The sequence below is a fragment of the Sinocyclocheilus anshuiensis genome, unplaced genomic scaffold (assembly GCF_001515605.1).
Source record: "Sinocyclocheilus anshuiensis isolate Anshui unplaced genomic scaffold, SAMN03320099.WGS_v1.1 scaffold542, whole genome shotgun sequence".
NCBI lineage: Eukaryota > Metazoa > Chordata > Actinopteri > Cypriniformes > Cyprinidae > Sinocyclocheilus > Sinocyclocheilus anshuiensis.
The window spans coordinates 1,490,539-1,509,462 of NW_015547685.1; the positions used below are offsets into that span (position 1 = coordinate 1,490,539).

At 36.0% G+C, this 18,924-nt stretch overlaps 1 protein-coding gene across 1 annotated transcript in view; it reads left to right on the forward strand.

Annotated features, from left to right (window-relative positions):
- LOC107703251 (ras-specific guanine nucleotide-releasing factor 2) overlaps positions 1-18,924 on the forward strand; it is a 62,252-nt gene that overhangs the window by 14,624 nt on the left and 28,704 nt on the right. The window contains exons 2-9 of the mRNA XM_016505805.1: positions 10,218-10,324; positions 12,154-12,301; positions 13,911-14,000; positions 14,181-14,434; positions 15,611-15,690; positions 16,025-16,218; positions 16,757-16,866; positions 17,678-17,796. Coding sequence (XP_016361291.1) covers positions 10,218-10,324; positions 12,154-12,301; positions 13,911-14,000; positions 14,181-14,434; positions 15,611-15,690; positions 16,025-16,218; positions 16,757-16,866; positions 17,678-17,796 — 1,102 coding nt within the window. The remainder of the gene's footprint in view (positions 1-10,217; positions 10,325-12,153; positions 12,302-13,910; positions 14,001-14,180; positions 14,435-15,610; positions 15,691-16,024; positions 16,219-16,756; positions 16,867-17,677; positions 17,797-18,924) is intronic.

An 18,924-nucleotide genomic window follows, 5' to 3' on the forward strand; every position in this document is an offset into this window, starting at 1 on the left:
TATTGTGTGTGTGTATACTAATATATATATATATATATATATATATATATATATATATATAGTATATACATTTTAACTATTTTTTAAATTAATTAATTAATTTAGCAGCCATTTTTACAAATAAAAAATATTATACCACAGAACAATTGACCAATCACTGAACGTTAATGTTTGAAATAATTTTCATGTATGCAATAAAAAGCCTAGCTTTTACATTTGATTATCTTTTGCAGTTAATTATAGCACTGTTAATTGTGCAATTGTATGCAAGGCTTTGAAGGATGAGCAAAATTTTTTTTATATAAGCTAGAGGGGAACCATACTTAATTTTAAAGATAAAATTGAAAGATGGCACAGAATAGACATCAACCCTAGTTCACCTGTTTCACTCACTTGAGGATTTTATGGCTTCACCACTGGTCCACATGTTCAGACTACCTGATATTTCCAAAGTCTGTGTTGATAATGTGATCAGCAGGAGAACACTAAACTGAATTAGTTCCATCTGATCCTTGTGTGGTGTAACTCCTCATGTGGAGGCACAGATCAGAGACAGGGTCTGGGAGCTTGATGTTCCTACGGCCAAAACCCTGCCAAAAATAACAGCTTAAACCAGCCTAAGGTGTTTTTCTGCAGAGTGTATGAGTGAAGTGGAGTGACAGCAATTTCTCCTCTTGCTGAAAGTGTTCTCTAATCACTCCACTCCAGCCACACTCTGGGTTTTCCATTAACTGCTCCAGTTATAGAAACCACACTTCATGTTTGCTCAATAGCAAAATTTGCACCTAGAATGTTAAGTTCTTTTAATTTTTTTTTTAATATAATTTAATATCAGATATTTTTAACTAAAAAAACAGTACTTGGAGGAAAGTGTTTTGCTTATTGAAACACTAATTTTAGTCTGTTAATATGCGTTACACTTACTGTATAGTATGGTATCAGAGTGAACAACGCTTTCAAAAAATTCACATCTCAATCCAAACAAAGTTGAGCTTTGCATTAGTTTGCCAGCATGCAGCTCATTGCTAGGAAACACTTGGCAAATGGAAGCAATAATTTATTTAAAATAGCTCAAAATATAAAACGTTTTATATCAGTTGACAGGATAGAATCGGGGTCTGAAGCTAGAAAATCTGTACCCTGTGCGGTTTTCTGTCTCAACTCCAACTGCCTAAAATATGCAGACTGGCTCTGACTTTCGGAAGCTATAGCACTGACTTATCCAGACTGAAAATCAGGACAAAAATCTGGGCAAAAGTCATGTAGTGTATTCCAGTCATAAGTAATTTCTTCAAAACTCCAGAATCCAAAGCAAATATTATTGACAGGCCACTTTATTTTCCATGTTAAATATTACACGCATGTCAAGAAATAATTGAGGCAGGATATTACAATAGATTCCATAAAACTTGATTGAAATCTTGAAAAATAGTGCACTGTCATCCTGAGAAAAGGGAAGACCTGCTCCATTTCTTTTACTGGCATCCGCCTGTCACAAACATACCACAAAGATGTATTATGACAGCAGCAAATATTGCTTTGTTGTTGACTGCTTTATATCTGGCTGTAGCTGCAAAGATAACTACAGACATAGAGCACAGCTAAACCGCATGATTGTAAACAGTATCAGTAAGCACCCAGCAGGAGTGAAAGCAGAAAGCGTCAACTATTTCATCCAGACGGTGAACATCAACACTTTTCCTGAAAAACCAACAGCAAAGCTGACAACTCCATCCCTTCTTCCTTCCTCCCAGCCCAGTTAAGCTCAATCTGCTCTGTTTCGCTGGTTTTATAGTGGGTTTGAGTGCTTGTCAGGATGGAAAACCAACTTGGTTGACATGCTAAAAGTGTTTAAACCAGATCATACCAACAAAAATCCCCTTAGGTTGTTTATTTTTCAACATATAATTGTCATTTACGGTGCTGAGATCACGCCAAATATGATTTGCTAAAGGCGAGCCTAACAATTTCCTGCCAGCGTAATAAACGAGGAAGTTTCAATGAAGGCGCTGAACGAATAAATGGTTCCCCAAAGAAGCTTTTAGTCAACAGTTCTTAAAAGAAGAAAGAATATTTAAAAAATGTAAAGAACCTTTTTTTCCATTATAAAGAAACTTTTGTGGAATGGAAGGTTTCCATGGATGTTAAAGGTTCTTTATGGAACCATAGAAGATTCACTCTTAAAAATAAAAGTTCCAAAAGCATGGTTTGCAGTGATGCCATAGAAGAACCATTTTTGGCTCCTCAAAGAACCTTTCACTGATCATTTCTTAAAAGAACCATGATTTTCTTGGTGTGAGAACATTTTAACGAACTAAAGAATCTTTTTTCCACTATAAAGAACCAATGGAAAGGTTCCATGGATGTTAAAAGTTCTTCATGGAACTATAAATGCCAATAAACAAACTTTATTTTTAATATAGACCCGATTAGTCTCAGTTTATTCAGTTTTTCTGGTTTTATTGGGGGTTTGAGTGCTTGTCAGGCTGGAAGACCAGCTGGCTGGCAGGTAAAAACTGTTTAAACCAGATCAAACCAGCAAAAAACAAATTTTTTTTTCAACATTATCGTCATTTATGGTGCTGAGATCATGGCAAATATGATTTGCTAAAGGCAAGCCAAATGCATTTATAACAATCTCCTGTCAGCCTAATAGACGAGGAAGTTTAAATGAAGATTGGCAAGGCGCTGAACAAATAAAGCGGTAGTAATGAATGCAGTGCAAAAAGCATTATTGAGCATCGCTCTTGCGCAGAGCACTGTGTTGTCAAGGAAACGGGAATTGTTAGGTGAAGTGACGGTTTAAAAATATGCTTGACACTTGTTAAGAAATGTTATGCAAGAGGTTCTGTCTCTCTCATCCACCCGCTCTGCTTTCCCTTCTGTAGGCTTGGCAGATTTCCAGAGCAAATTACTATTGCAGATACATGGAGTGATGAATTCGTGTATTGGTGGAGGGTTTGGTGACTCGATTTAGAGGTGTTGGACCAAACCTTTACCCTGCTCACCAGGCCTGTTGGTTTGTGTTGGCCTTCGGCACTAATGCGGCAGCATAGTTCAGTGCCCTCCTGTGAGTCAAAACAAGAGTGTTCTGTGTGTACCACATCCATATAAGTGCTCAGCCCTGAATAGACACTCTTCAGATAATTCAGTGCTTTGGGGCACGGCCTTGTGAATACAGGGCTTCAGCATTTCGCAAATGTATGACTTGTGTGAGGAAATAGGTTAGGAAGTATTTCAGCTAGACCATTCAAGGGGGAAAGACGCACATAACTGCTTGTGAGTGGAGGGGTCACTGGTCCATTCTCACCCGCATTGAAAGGAGCTCATGTGTGTAAAGGGGCAGAGTGCTGATGATTTAGTTTACTAGGTCAGCATCAGTGTGGACTACTTCTCCACTCTATTTTTATTTGTTTTGTTTAAAGAGAATATTTGGCTCTATAGTATATCAGTCTGTTTTGCAAAGTTATGGTTTGGCATTAAAATTTTAAATGGACTTAAAATGTCAATGTTATCTAAATTTATGTATGACTGCATTTATGCACCTTCTTACACTGATTATGTTTAATAACCAGACAACATTTAGGTCACGAAAACGCCCTAAATTCTTTTGTCAGTTACAATGATTGTTCACCCAAAAATGAAAATTCTGTCATCTTTTACTCACTCACCTTCAAGTTGTTTCCAACCTGTATGAGTTTTAAATGTTGGTAACCAAATAGTTGGTAACCATTTACTTCCATAGTATCGAAAAATACTGTGGAAGTCAATGGCTACTCTCAACTGTTTGGTTATTCACATTCTTCAGAATATCTTCTTTTGTGTTCAACAGAAGAAATTAACTCATACAGTTTTGGAACAGTTTGAGGGTGAGTTGAACTATATCCCTTTTTAAGGTCATAAATGGTTTAGACAAAACCTGATCAACACAAATACTATAGATTTTTAGCTGAGTAGCCAGATTTTGCTCTGCATGTAAACCAGCATTCTTGTGGCTTATTCTTTTAAAATGTACACTACCAGTCAAAAGTTTTTGAACTGTAAGATTTTTAATGTTTTTTAAAGAATTCATCAAAGCTGTATTTTCAGCATCATTACTCAAGTCTTAAGTCACATGATCCTTCAGAAATCATTCTAATATGCTGATTTGTTGGTGAGAGAGGGTCAAAGACGGCCGTTGTTATGGTCTTGCAACCAAAGATAGACTACAATAATTTTCTGATTGTCAGAAATTCAGTATGATCATCGCACAGTTGTTTGCTGCTACGACCCACGTTTACTGACCAGCCAATACAAATGTGACATAAAAATCAATCAACGCGACACAGTGCTTAAACATAAAACTGCTTACCTCAAGTGCTTATCCCTTCCTCTTTCGCCGCTTCCACTTTTTTTCAGCACGCATAAAAACTGCAACTGGCAAAGTGTGTTTCATCATGCTCTTTTTGTTTACCACTAGCGCATGCTGATGACATTTTATTCTTCTATAGTAACGTGCGTCGTAGCCTACGAGTCAATAGCTGTCATCATTGTACAGTCTGCATACATGTCGTACCCAAGTTTATCAGATCCGTGTCACACATTGTGATTTGCAATGATCTTATAGGATTGCTAAAATCGTGCAGTGTGTCTCGGCCCTAAGGAGGAGCTGGGGATGGAGGAGGGTAAGCGCATGTCTGTGCGACAGACTAAGGAAAGTGTGAGTACGGATGAACTTAGAGTATCTCACAGAAGTGAGTACACCCCTCACATTTTTGTAAATATTTTATTATATCTTTTCATGTGACAACACTGAAGAAATTACACTTTGCTACAATGTAAAGTAGAGAGTGTACAGAGCATCAGCTGATGCTGGCTGTCATGCAGTGGTCTGCCGGAACTGAGGTCCATTCGTCATTTAAAACTACATTTCTTATTGTTATCAATGTTGAAAACATCTGTGCTGCTTAATATATTTGCGCAAACCATGATATATGTTTTTCAAATTCAAAAGAACAGAATTTATTTGTAGTAGAAATCTTTTGTAACAATATACATATGTCTTTACTGTGACTTTTGATCAGTTAATTGTATCTTTGCTGTATTAATTTCTTAAACAGAAAAAGGCAGGATAAAAACTGACCCCAAACTTTTTAATGTTAATTAACATGATCAATGAATATAAAATTTTAATTGGCAATGGCCCGAAAGACCGAAACTGACCTGAAAATCTGTAGCCAGTGGGCCATCTTTATTGTTGAGGCCTGATGTGGTTTTCTTGCTTTGTCTGGTTTTTAAAATTTAGCATATTTTTTTATAGTTTTCAGTGTTTTTTCAATACATGTACAGTAAATGCACTCATTATTATATGTTGATTTTATATGATCTTGTGCTGTCAGGCCATTTTTCATTTATAGAAGTTGATCTCCTTTTTGAATGTTTTTTTGTTGTGTGTGTGTGCAAAATCTGATGGCCTTCCTTAGTAAGTGTTACGAATTTGAGCAAATTACTTGCTTCCTGTTATCGCAGGAAATATCAGTGTACACTAGAGCCTTGCAATAGACCATTTAAAAGATTACTCCAGGGCTTATGATTGCAGAGATGTAATATTGTGTTCAGTATTAACTCAGATGTCTGTGTATTTGTTTTGACTTTGTTTTTATCTCATTCTATCATCAAGTCTGCTCACAATACTCTTTAGTTTGTTGCTTGAAAAAAGCCTCTGGGTGCTGTAAATATTGTCGCTGTTTTAAACATTCGGTAACATTAAAGTTTTACTTGTTAACATCAGTTAACATGAACTAACAATGAACAATTCATTTAAAGCATTTATTTATTTTAGTCAATGATCATTTCAACATTTACTACATTTTAAAAATGTAAAGTTGTATTTGTTCACATTTGTTAATGCACTGTGAACTAACAAACAATGAACAATTAGATTTGTACTAACGTTAACAGAAACTAATAAATTCTTTAAAATGCCTTTGCTTATTGTTAGTTCAAGTTAGATAAGTTAGACAAATAAGACCTTATTGTAAAGTGTTGCGGACATTTTTAACAGACACCACAGTGGCTGGTTGTAGTAGATCTGCTGAATGCTGCAGGTGCATTTGGATATTGGATAGTTCACCCATAAATGAGCTTTTTGTCATCATTTACTCACTCTCATGTTGTTCCAAACCAGTATGAGTTTCTTTCTTCTGTTCAACACAAAAGACATTATGAAGAATGTTGGTAACCAAACATTTGCAGGAAGCCATTGACATACATAGTATTTTTTTCTATAATACATACAAACTACATACAAAAGTACCTTATTTTCCCCTAAACGATACATATTAGTACTTTAAAAGTACATATTAGTACCTAAAGTGTACATATTTGTATCTTTTGAAAGGATAACACCCCGGTGACAGTTTTGTACCTTTTTTCTGAGAGTGTAGAGATGGTTTTGTGTATGTACAAAACCATAGCTTGTACTTATTTGAACAATGTCTAGAAACTTGGTATTACAAGCACTTCCTGTATCTGTTTGCCTCTTTAAGAAGAATCGCTTTATGTATCCCCAAATTGTAAGTCGCTTTGGATAAAAGCGTCTGCAAAATGACTAAATGTAAATGTAAATGTAAATGTAAGAATGCCTGGTGCTGATTTTATCCTTCTGTTTACATGCAACTTAAATGTCCAGAGAGAAGTGCAGGTGGATGTCTAGAGAGGCAGTCATCCTGAGAGACTGTAAATAGATCTGGGGAGTGTTACATAAGGCCTCTCATGCCTGTCTGTGCTAGAAAACACTGAACGCTTAATCCCGTGAACTTGACTTCAACTGCAGTTTTGTGATTATATATGTACACATACATATACTGGATGCACATCTGTACAAGCAAACAGTTATTTCTATCTCTGACATATACAGTGCATGGTTGTCACAAACTGACTCAAATGTTTGCACTGTGTTTTGTCTCCTACTCGCGAATCCAGCGATGACTCAAAGAGCAACGAGTGGAGCTCGCTGTGTTTACTGTTGCATGACCAGCTGAAGTAGCTCGTTTCATTAGTGTCAGCTGCAGATGTGAAATGATTTTCACATGATGTTTTCTGACCCCTCAACCTTTGAATTAGCAGATTGCATTTATATGCGTAATGATGCCTTATGAAATTAGAAACTAGTTATAATTATTTATATATCTTAGACTTATTTACCACTGGATTTTAAGTGTATGCTAATTCAGGCACCAAGGGATGGAAATGATCAACTTTCATGCATTTAGACTGTGATTACTTTCTCTCAGTGTCAGTCACTGTTTGAAAAAGGCTAAGCCACAATTCTTTTTTTTTTTTTTTATATAAGTACATGTCAGGCTGTGGTTAGTAATGCTCAAGTTTGGCTGCCTTGATGCAGTTGATATTTAATTAATAATGTCTTTGAAGCAGCACCAGTTTTTATGGTTATGCAGGGATTCCAGTTCATTCCACATATAAAAAAGTAGCCAGTTGCTTTTCATTGATGTATATACGTATATGTATATACGTATATCAAATTCTACAGTCCTCTCACAGACTGCCTGAATTAGATTGACTAAATGATATTATAATGAACTTTTTCAAGTAGAAAGTTTGAAATTCAGACTTCTATTCTATTCTGTTTTTTTCTCCATTTATTAGTTTATTCATTTATTTTTTACATTGTATCTTTGTTTTATGCTCCCCCTTATTTTATTTTTTATATACTTAAACTTATTTATTTCCCTTATTATTCATTCTGGTCTTACTTGCCATATTTGACTATAACTCTGCGAAACAACACAAAACAATACATTTAAAATCCACTTTGTGGAGCTGCTTATGATTATCACTATATAAGCATACATTCTAACCAGCTCACACCATGCATTTTCCCTCAGGTCATTATGACAATAGCTGATTCAACTCCTCTCACACCTGCTGTTAAGCGGCTGAATGTGTTTATTTGCCTTTCAGATGGCCTCAAGCCACACAATGCTCAGACTTTCATAACCCTGTACCTGTTTTATTTTATAGAGCTTGTCAGCATCTGTGTGTTGGCAGTATAAGCTTGATGTTTCTGTGAGTTTTTAATACAGAGTATTAGCTCTGTATTAATCTAAAAGCAGGCCTTTTGTGGTAGTAGTTTTTTATTTTGTATTCATTAATTAAATAATTTATTTATAATTTTTTTGGCTGAAGGTCATCACAAAACATTTCTAATCTTCATATTTTAGATTTTAGGTGCTTTAGACAAATAAGGTACAAAATAATGCCTTATAAAACTCTTAAAAACTGAATTGTTTTTTTTTTCAACAAATGGTTATTTGATGGTTTATTATGACATTATTATTAAAATGGTTTATTATGATTATTTCTCTGCATTTTGTAGAAAAGGATCCACATTGTGTGTGTGGTCATGAGAGTCACAATTATAAAGGGATAGTTCACCCAAAAATGAAAATTTGATGTTTATCTGCTTACTCCCAGGGCATCCAAGATGTAGGTGACTTTGTTTCTTCAGTAGAACACAAACGAAGATGTTTAACTCAACAAGTCTTATAATGGCAGTCAATGGGCTCCACGGCTTGGAGAGTAAAAAAAACATACACAGACAAAACAAAATTAAACCCTGCGGCTCGTGACGATACATTGATGTGTAAAGACATGAAACGATCAGTCTGTGCAAGAAAATAAACAGTATTTATATCATTTATATCATCTCTGATCCACCGCAATGTCCAACTGTCCTGAGCACGTTCACAACATCCGGCGTGTTACGTCAAATAAATACAGTTGGGCAAAAAATTCCACGTTGTCTGATGATATATCAAAATCGTCTTCCATTGTGATGACCTGTACTTCTAAATATATTTAGATAATCTCAGTGCCAGTGAACACGTCTGCAATCTCTCTGCACTGTGTAAATAATGAGTGACGTATACGCGCGACAGATTGCTTCCGCATATTTTCATAGATATGTATAGAATATCTACTTTCATAGATATGTATAGATTCCCTATTCGACCACTCCAGATACGTTGATGCGTCCGCCATTTTGGAACGTATAGTGGCCCATAGAAACAGTCACTAATGAGGCATCTACTTATAAATATCTATGTCTACTATGTCAGAGCACGTACACGCGTCACGCGCCGGATGTTGTGAACGCGTTCGGACATTGCGGTGGATCAGAGGTAAAAAATTATATAAATACTGTTCAGTCTCTTGCACAGACCGATCGTGTCTTAAGACCTCAATGTATCGTCACGAGCTGCAGGGTTTAATTTGGTTTTGTCTGTGTATGTTTTTTTTACTCTCAAAGCCGTGGAGCCCATTGACTGCCATTATATGACTGATAGACTGCAACGGTTTGAGTAAAAAATCTTCGTTTGTGTTCTACTGAAGAAACAAAGTCACCTACATCTTTGATGCCCTGGGGGTAAGCAGATAAACATCAAATTTTCATTTTTGAGTGAACTATCCCTTTAAGGAATGTTATATATTTTTTTCAATTGGACTTATAAAAAACAGATGGTAAGAGGGTTGCAAAGAAAATATGGGAAACAGGTAAAAAGTATTTTGTTATTAAGTATATAAAATAAAAAAGTAAATAAAATTAGGTAATAATTAAAAGTAATTAAATAGAATCAACAGATTATGTCAAGATGGTAACATTGTTTGATTTTTATTGTTGAATACAGTTGAGAAAGGTAAGATGTGAAGTGAATTTTGATGCATTTTATGCAGCTATTTTGCTAAGCATGAAGTAGTTAGCATCAAATAGATTTTACAACAAAAAAATGCCTGTAATGAAAATAGGACAGTTTGAAGTTAAGTAGGTTCATGACACACACACACATGCACACACTTGTTGGAATATGTGGTTTACGGGGACTCTTCATTTGCGTAATGGTTTTTATATTATACAAACTGTATTTTCTACCCCGTACACCAACCCTACCCCTAAACCTACCCCTCACATAAAACTTTCTGCATTTTAGATAAAAAAAACAAAACAAAAAAAAACAACATTTAGTATGTTTTTTAAGCCTTTTAAGTTACGGGGACACAGGAAGTGTCCTCTTAAACCACCTTCACATTGTAATACCTATGTCATATTCATGTCATTATACAAATGTATGTCCTCATAAACCACCTAAACGGCGCACACACACAGGCTTGAAGTTCTGCTAACTTCTCCGTTTGTATCTGTCTGTCTATCTCTTCAGCATTATTTCCTCGTCATCTTCGGGCATGATGGACAGAAACCTCTGGAACTGCGGACAGAGGAGGAGTCAGACTGTGACGAATGGGTGGAGGCCATCCAGCAGGCCAGGTAGTGTGGCTGCGTGTGTATTTGTTTTTTGTATCCTGCTCAGTCAAGGATAATATTTAGCAGCGCTAAAGAAGCTTTACTCTCAGGCTGAAAGAATAAAATCATCATACTAAGAAAGACATATCAGAGCGGGTTAAGTCAAGTGCATTGTGCATTTATCCATGTCACTGCAGAGCAGCACAGCAACAAATAAGCCGCACTGAGGTTGACAGCACTGTTGTCCTCCTCCCCCGGTGCTCAGACGTGCAGCCTAAGATCAAACTTTGCAGCCATGTTTTATACATCTCATCTCCAAGAGACAAATCTCTAAAGAAAGCTTAAACTGCTTTATTTGTTGTATCACAAATCTGCCTTAGAGCAAGACTGAATATTAAGCTGTAGTTTCAGACTGTGGAAACACTATTGCCAGGGGCATCACGCACCTATTTTTTGGTTTTTGAGGACTTTAGCAACTTAAAAACGTTTTAGCATCTTAGCAGTTCATTATGCATGTATAAGTCTAGTGGTACAGTTTTCTTTTAGCATATACATTACATTACATTTATGCAGATTCTTTCATCCAAAGAGACAATTAATTACAGAGCCAATAACATTTATAGTATACAATGCTAGTTTTATTAGAAAGCTACATTAGGAAACAAGCTAGAACAGAGGTGTCTGTGTGTGTGTGTGTGTGTGTGTGTGTGTGTGTGTGTGAAAACAGGAATCCTTAATTGAAGTCAGTTTTTTGGACATGACACCATGGCAATAACATTGTTTTTTCAAAAACTCATGTCATTGGTTGAGCCGGGCTGATTGGGATGCTCAAACAAACATAGCAATGTTTTGAAAAGCCTCAGTGTTATGAAAGTATTTTAACATTGATATAATTGTACACTTCATACAGTTTTAAGGCTGAGTGGGGAAAAAACTAATTTATGATGTTATGACAATGGTTTGTTGTTGTTAGCAATTTACGCACAGACTCACACACATGCACATAATATTCTGCAGACACACAAACTCGCAGAGATTTAAGGGACTCCAGAGATTTGTTACTCCTTATACAGATTTATACTCAAGCCGTAGTGTACATTTGTATTGCATCACTGGGGAGATCGCTGAATCTAACGGATTATTGGTTTCCCATGAGCAGATGTGCCTGTGAACATCTGGACAGGCCACACTGGACTTCAGTCATACAGGCCGACATTGTTCACTTAAATGCAACAGTGCAACTGGAAATCAATCATGGACAATACGTAAAGGCAAAGTGCACCACAGTTGTGGCGCAAAATTTATACTTGCCCTCCTGATAATTTAAATGGCCCTACAAAAACAACAAAAAATGATGTCTTATTTTATATTTTTGTGCCATATTTCAGTTTTTTTTTTTTAAATATGCATGTGTCATATTTAAAAAAAGATTTTAAACATTTTTCAGTACGTTTTCATTTTGTTATTTTAAATGATATCTGGAAATGATAAAATCTATCATTTAAATCCATCACGCCAATAATAATAACACACTTTTACTGGAAAGTATTGAGTTGTTTATAATTTTTCATTGTAACTGATGTTTTAATAAAATCTAATTAATTCTTTCAGTTTTTACAAAACGAACACATGTACATGATCAACACGATCAAGTTAAGATATAGTGACAGATATAGTATAGTATAAGTTATAGATATAGTATAAGTTCAGCAGTTACTTGATAGTAGCAGTATCTTCAACTGGCCATCTTTATTGTTGAGCCCTGCTAAATAAACCCAGGCATACATAAACTACTACATTTATATTCTGAGATTTCATTAAATTTGAGTGTAACCCTGTCGTTTTCATCTCAGCTACTCTGACATCATCATCGAGCGTGAGGTTCTTATGCAGAAGTACATCCATCTGGTGCAGATTGTGGAGACAGAGAAGGTGGCAGCCAATCAACTCCGCACACAACTGGAAGACCAAGACACAGAGATCGAGAGGCTTAAAGCTGAGGTAACTATATGCTTGGACTGTGCCATTTAATGGGCTGTTTTCCAACGTGTAGTCCAGTTTTATGAATCAGTGAACCACTGTGTCGCCATTACTGAATGATCCTGTGTACTAAAAGCATTTGTGACTTATACAGACTGACAACATCCTGATATGGAGTTTAACCATAGGTTTACTTTTCTCATATTGCTTTTTCTGGATATTTCTTTCTGTGATTAAGGTTACCAACAACATATTCAATCCCAGTGTGCCACAGAGCATCTCTCAGGCTCTTCATCTTATCTGTTCCCTAGTTGTGTTACCAGGGAATTATCCTCCCCATTGGACCAGTCGCCATGGGGACAAGAATTAAGCCCCATTATTGACATTGCAGGGTCAATAGCATGTGAACACATGATTCAGAGTATAAATCAATGTAAAGCAACAAGAAATCTTAATTAAGCTGATTACACTTACTGCTCAGTGTTCACAAAAGACAGGATCTATCTATCTATCTATCTATCTATCTATCTATCATCCATCTATCCATGGTTCTATCATTCTTTCATTCTATTATTCTATCTGTTGTTCTAACTACTGTTGTTATTGCATGTTGTTGTTTTCCTTGCGCTATTATTTCTTTATTTAGACATAGGTCTGGTGTATAATATAAATAGCCATAAAATCCACTTATGCTGTATTGTCATGATTATATCAGAAGTTTTCTTTTATGAATAAATGATGAAGCCATAAAAACAGTGCTTTGTTTTTTAAACAGAAACATCAGCATTCAAACTTGTTGTGAGTTATACATATTTTATAAGGAAACAATTAAAAAGATACCAAAATTTCAGTAACTACTACTGGCTCACACCCTGCTATTGTAGAAAGCATTTGTACTGATAATATAAAGCCAAGATATTAACAAATATTATACATTGTGTGTAAATGCTGCATTTTGGTAAGTGATCGTATTATTTGTTTTATTATAGGAATTCAGTATAATTTGTATTATTGTGAAACTGAAAAAAAAAAACATTCATTTTGCATGTTATATGATGGCAGTAAAACTAGAATAAGAACTTAACCATTATCAACTTGAAGCAGAGAGTAGTGATAAAAGCCTTCAGATTATATGAAAGAATTTATATATATATATATTTCAAACTAACACTTAACAAAGAAAGAAAAAAACAACAAACATGACCATTACCTATTATCAATAAATTAAAGTATTTGGCTTGTGCCTGTGGACCACATATGCTGGGAGATATGCTGTGGGACATTTAGCCTATTTGCATCCAAAGTAAATGGCTGATAAAGTCTTGGTGAGAGAACTTTTTGATGAAGGCTGTTGAATGAAGGAAGGAAATTGTCCGTGGAGAGGAAGTTAAGATGGTTATCTGATGTGCCAGCACCTACACAGGGTCTCAGTGATCCACATTTATGACACACTGATTATTCATTGAGAGGGATGAGCGTTAAATACCCCAGCATTATCTGATTTGTCAAATTATAATCACAGCAACCATTTGCAGCCCAATCGTTTTGACAGTCATCTCCACCAATTTCCCTTTGCAAGTGTTTTGAACATTATAATGCCCAGTCATGGTGATTTTGTTCTCTCTTAAAGATTACAGCCTTGAACAAAACTAAGGAAAGAATGCGTCCCTACCACATATACCAGGAAGAGGAGGATCCTGATATAAAAAAAATCAAAAAGGTAAAGAACCTCAACCTTTTTGCCTATATTACATGGCCAGAAGTATGTGCCCATCCAAACACCGCTGCCATATGGGCTTGTTAAACATTTAACCAGGACCAAGTTCATGAAGTTATTCTGTTTCCCTCATTGACCGACCTGTGACCACAGATAGTATTCCTAGACTCTTTGTCTCTGTAGGTCCAGAGCTTCATGCGAGGGTGGCTGTGTAGAAGGAAATGGAAGATTATTGTGCAGGACTACATCTGTTCCCCTCATGCTGAGAGCATGAGGAAGAGGAACCAGATTGTCTTCAACATGGTGGAGGCTGAGACAGAGTACGTCCATCAGCTTTATATCCTGGTCAACTGCTTCCTGAGGCCGCTCAGAATGGCCGCCAGCTCCAAGAAACCACCCATTAGCCACGATGACGTCAGTAGCATCTTCCTTAACAGGTGTGTGAGTTTGGTTTCTTTAGCTTCCAATCGGCATTGAAAACCACAGTCTCAAAAATAAACAAAGGCTCATTGGAAAAAACTGTGGCCTATAACCAATGTACCTCAGTCTACATTTTTGCAAAACTCCAAATATGTAGTAAAACAGCAGTAAAACAGTGACAACTTTATTCCTTTTCATACAAGTAATGATTACAGGGACAGATTATCAACTAATAAAGACTTATTTTTGCGTGTTTCCTTGCACAATACTATGTTATGACCTCAAAACAATTTTACTATAGTGCATGATTGTGAAAACTAATATATTTTGATGATTGCATCACATAATCAGCTCCATATGTATGGCTTTTCTGACATAGTAAACTTGCTCTGTAGCTCACCTGGTACAGCACTGCACTTACGATACAGATGTACAACCCCGGCGAAACACGAGTCACGATAAAAGAGCTCAAAGACTTGTAGAAGCAAGCTAAAATGGCATGGTTGATTCAGCAAATGCATTTTTATCTGATGTTTGCTTTGAAAGTGTCGGGAAGTGTGGAAAAAAAACAATGCCGTTTTGCAGAAATTATGCCACAGGCATGTTTTTCCAATGATCCTGGTTTGTAAACAAAAATGTATACAAGAGAGCCTCTGTCCCAGATCAACAAGGGTCAGTGTTATATTAGTGTGACACATAATTACTGCAGTGTTGTGACAGCTTGTTTGCATGCTGATTTGAACTATTTCATCCACATCTTTCTGCAGCACAGACATAGTCAGTAATAGCAATGTTAACTTTCTTCCACACCTGCTTTTTTAATAGATGTTCATCATTCTTATATTTCAATTTAAGTCTGTTTGAAAGCTTAGTTTCTTTATTTGCTATAATAATATATATTTTTTATTAACATAATGTTCCACAAGTGTTGTAATGTGAACTGGTTGTATTTTGGTATTTTAATGTTCTTGAAACATCTCTTTCAAATATATCGATTGTTATTTAAACCTAAATAAAACATCCTACAAATGTTTTAAAAATGTTGTGCTGCATTTGAACCTAACTGCAACCTAAATACAACATTGTGCTTATCGGTGAGTGATTTGTCTTTATTCACCTTCGGCATAAGTGAGTGTTAAGTTTTGACCCTGGTGCTATGGAATAATCAGATACTCTCTTTTTTTTGTCCTCAGTGAGACAATCATGTTTCTACATGAAATATTCCATCAGGGATTGAAGGCGAGGATAGCAAACTGGCCCACACTGGTTCTAGGTAAGTCATGATTGTTACATTTTATCTCTCAGAAAGCTAATTACCGCACTCAAGAGCAGCTATTCAGAACACCCCATCAACAAAGACAGCACATTGCAGGGTGACACTAACATCAAGGACAAGCTTTTTCCGCTGACGCACAGCATCTCAATCAAACCCGTCAGTGACGTCTGACTCTCTCCTATCTCACCGTATACAGACACACACACTTCTGCAACAATGAGATCCAGACAAAAAAACGCCAACATCTTAAACCCAAGATAAGCATTTTCAAGCACCGCTATGAATAAAAGAATCCCTTTTTAATGACTTTGACTTGTTTTCTCTTTTTTAGCGGATCTCTTTGATATCTTGCTGCCAATGCTGAACATCTATCAGGAGTTTGTAAGGAACCACCAGTACAGTCTTCAAGTTCTGGCCAACTGTAAGCAGAATCGGGACTTTGACAAACTCCTGAAGCAGTACGAAGCAAACGCTGCGTGTGAGGGGAGGATGCTGGAAACGTTCCTCACATACCCCATGTTTCAGGTGCTGTTCTCGCACTCTCGTTAGTGCCTTATTTAATTATAGCCTGATCACTGAAGAGCTTGATTTGTTCAATTAATTTAAACTGCCACTGGGAATTGCTGGCTTGTGTTTCTACAAAATAAGACATTTGCTTTCCATAAACCATTTGAGCGAGCTCTTTAAACTCGCTCACAAAGAGCCTCATTTATCACTTGTAGAAACCTGATGTATCTCAATTCCTCAAACATTCAAAGTAATCTTTTTTAAGTTTTCTGAAAAAAAAAGGCCCAGACAGAATCTGCAGACCTTTTGTCTGAGGAGAATTTGGGGTAAAATCTGCAGAATTAAATAGGTCAGACAGTACTAAACTCTTGGATGAAAGCATTATCAGATTAGACACAATTTAATGAACATGAAAGGGATGAGGGACGTATAGAAATTGATTGATAGACAGACATTCTGTGGGCGCAGATTCTATGCAGGTTTGCTTATAACTCTCACTCTCTTTGCACTCTTTCAATCTTTACAGTGTTTCTCTCTTTATACTATTGATTGACAGATCCCTCGTTATATCATCTCTCTCCATGAGCTACTGGCTCATACACCTCATGAGCATGTGGAAAGGAAAAGTCTAGAGTTTGCCAAGTCTAAATTGGAAGAACTCTCCAGGTAAAGAAACCACCCTGAGGGCCGAACTTGTATGTCATTGCAAAAACCTTTGCCTAATTCACTAACCAACTGCAATCCTGTTTAAACATGAGTTTAAAGGGATAGTTCACCAAAAAAAAACAAAAAAACACTGAGACATTTTTCTAAATAACTTTTTTTATATTCCACAGATGAATGAAAGTCATATAGGTTTGGAACAAATAATGACAGAATTTAAATTTGTGGCTAAACCATAATACACTGAAACAGCATTGTGCCATGAGTATTAAGTAATTTTCTCAGCCCAAACACACCACTTTCTACATAAATCATTAGAGACTACACCCTACTCACAAAACAAAGCACTATTTGAACATTCTGCTAATTCCACTGCAAAAAGCAGGTGGTAAACAGAGAATTCAGCAGTAAATTCAAATTAATTGAAAAGAGAACATTTTCTGTTCAGTACATCAGTACATCAGCCGATTGACCATCAGAATGTTCTAATCATTTTATATCATACATTAAATTTTAAATTAAATTGTAGTTGATTCACATTTGAATTATATTAATTCAGTGAATTATATTAATTCAAATAATCTGTCAAAACAGTGCAGACAGTACTTCAGCAGGCTTAGTGAATTTCCTCCTGTTTTTTGCCCTTGGCATTATGCAGTAGTTGTAAATATGTCACACTTACACTTTAAAGTGCTTCTTATACCCTGACATGTTCATTTACAGCTTTGGCAGAGAATCAAAGTGGCAAAAAGTAAGAAGGTGAATTTCGCACGTTTTCATTTGTGACACAAGTGTCATGTTCGCATTGTTCCAGGGTGATGCATGATGAAGTGAGTGATACAGAAAACATCCGTAAGAACCTGGCTATTGAGCGCATGATCGTGGAGGGCTGTGACATCCTCCTTGACACCAGCCAGACGTTTGTGAGACAAGGTGAGTCATGTTAACACCTCGAGCTGCCACCTGCCTGACACGCTGCCTTAAGCAGAACCAACACCTGAGTGACAGTGACAGCTTCGGTTTGATCCCCTCAGGCTCTGAATAATTCATGGTTTCACAACTGGACAGCATTGCTTCCAGGATTGACAGAATGTCTGATGTTTTCAGTTGAGGTGTTTTGTAATGTATTAGAATCCAACCCTGTACTGGAGAAGCAGAAAACCAGGAATAACTTGGGGGGTCTTTACATGGAATGTATGGAATAGGAAATGACATCAGTTCATCATGATAAAGTTCATGTTCATTTGTAGCATGAGTGACAGGAAAAGCAATTTCTTTTGTTGACTTTTCTTGTGTTTTTAAAATGCACGAGCCCCATGAGTCTGTGTGAGAGGATTTATTATTATTATGACTTACGTATTGCATTCTGTCTGTAGAGTACCCACATTTTAAAAGAGTAGCTTCAGTTTATTTTATTTTTTTATTTTCTATAATTTTCTATACGTTTATTTATTTATTGTATTTTAATTATTTATTTTTCTTTATTTTATTATTCATCCTGATTCCTGCACATTTTGCAAAGAGGCTGTTACTGAACAATGACAAAGTTCAAATTAAATTGTACAGAAAACTTACATTCCGTATGTGAGAAGTTTCCATTTTAACATGCAATGTGAGTGTTTCTTAAAGGCACAGCAAAAAAAAAAGAAGATTATTCATATATCTGCAGTGACAAAGTGATCTAAAGTCCTATATTTTCAGTGTGAGTTGCTGATTTCTGGCAGCATGAGCAATGGAGAACATTGATTTGACTATTTGATTTGTCTCTGCCCACATAGTGATATAATAAAAATCATTCATCATGCATTTGTAATCGTTCATCTTGTGCTTGATGTATTCTACACTTCTATGCTTTCCTCTTTAAAATGTTTATTTTTAGCAATAATGAAACTGATTTCTTGTCAAAATAGTCTCTCCAGCTTTTCAAATATGGGAATTTAATTTTTTTAATTCTAGCAGGAAAACATTAAAATTGGTCATTGTGAACCTGTTTTAATTAGATTTAAATTAAATTATAAATTATATGTTCCCAGATTCAGAACTAATATATATGTATTAAAA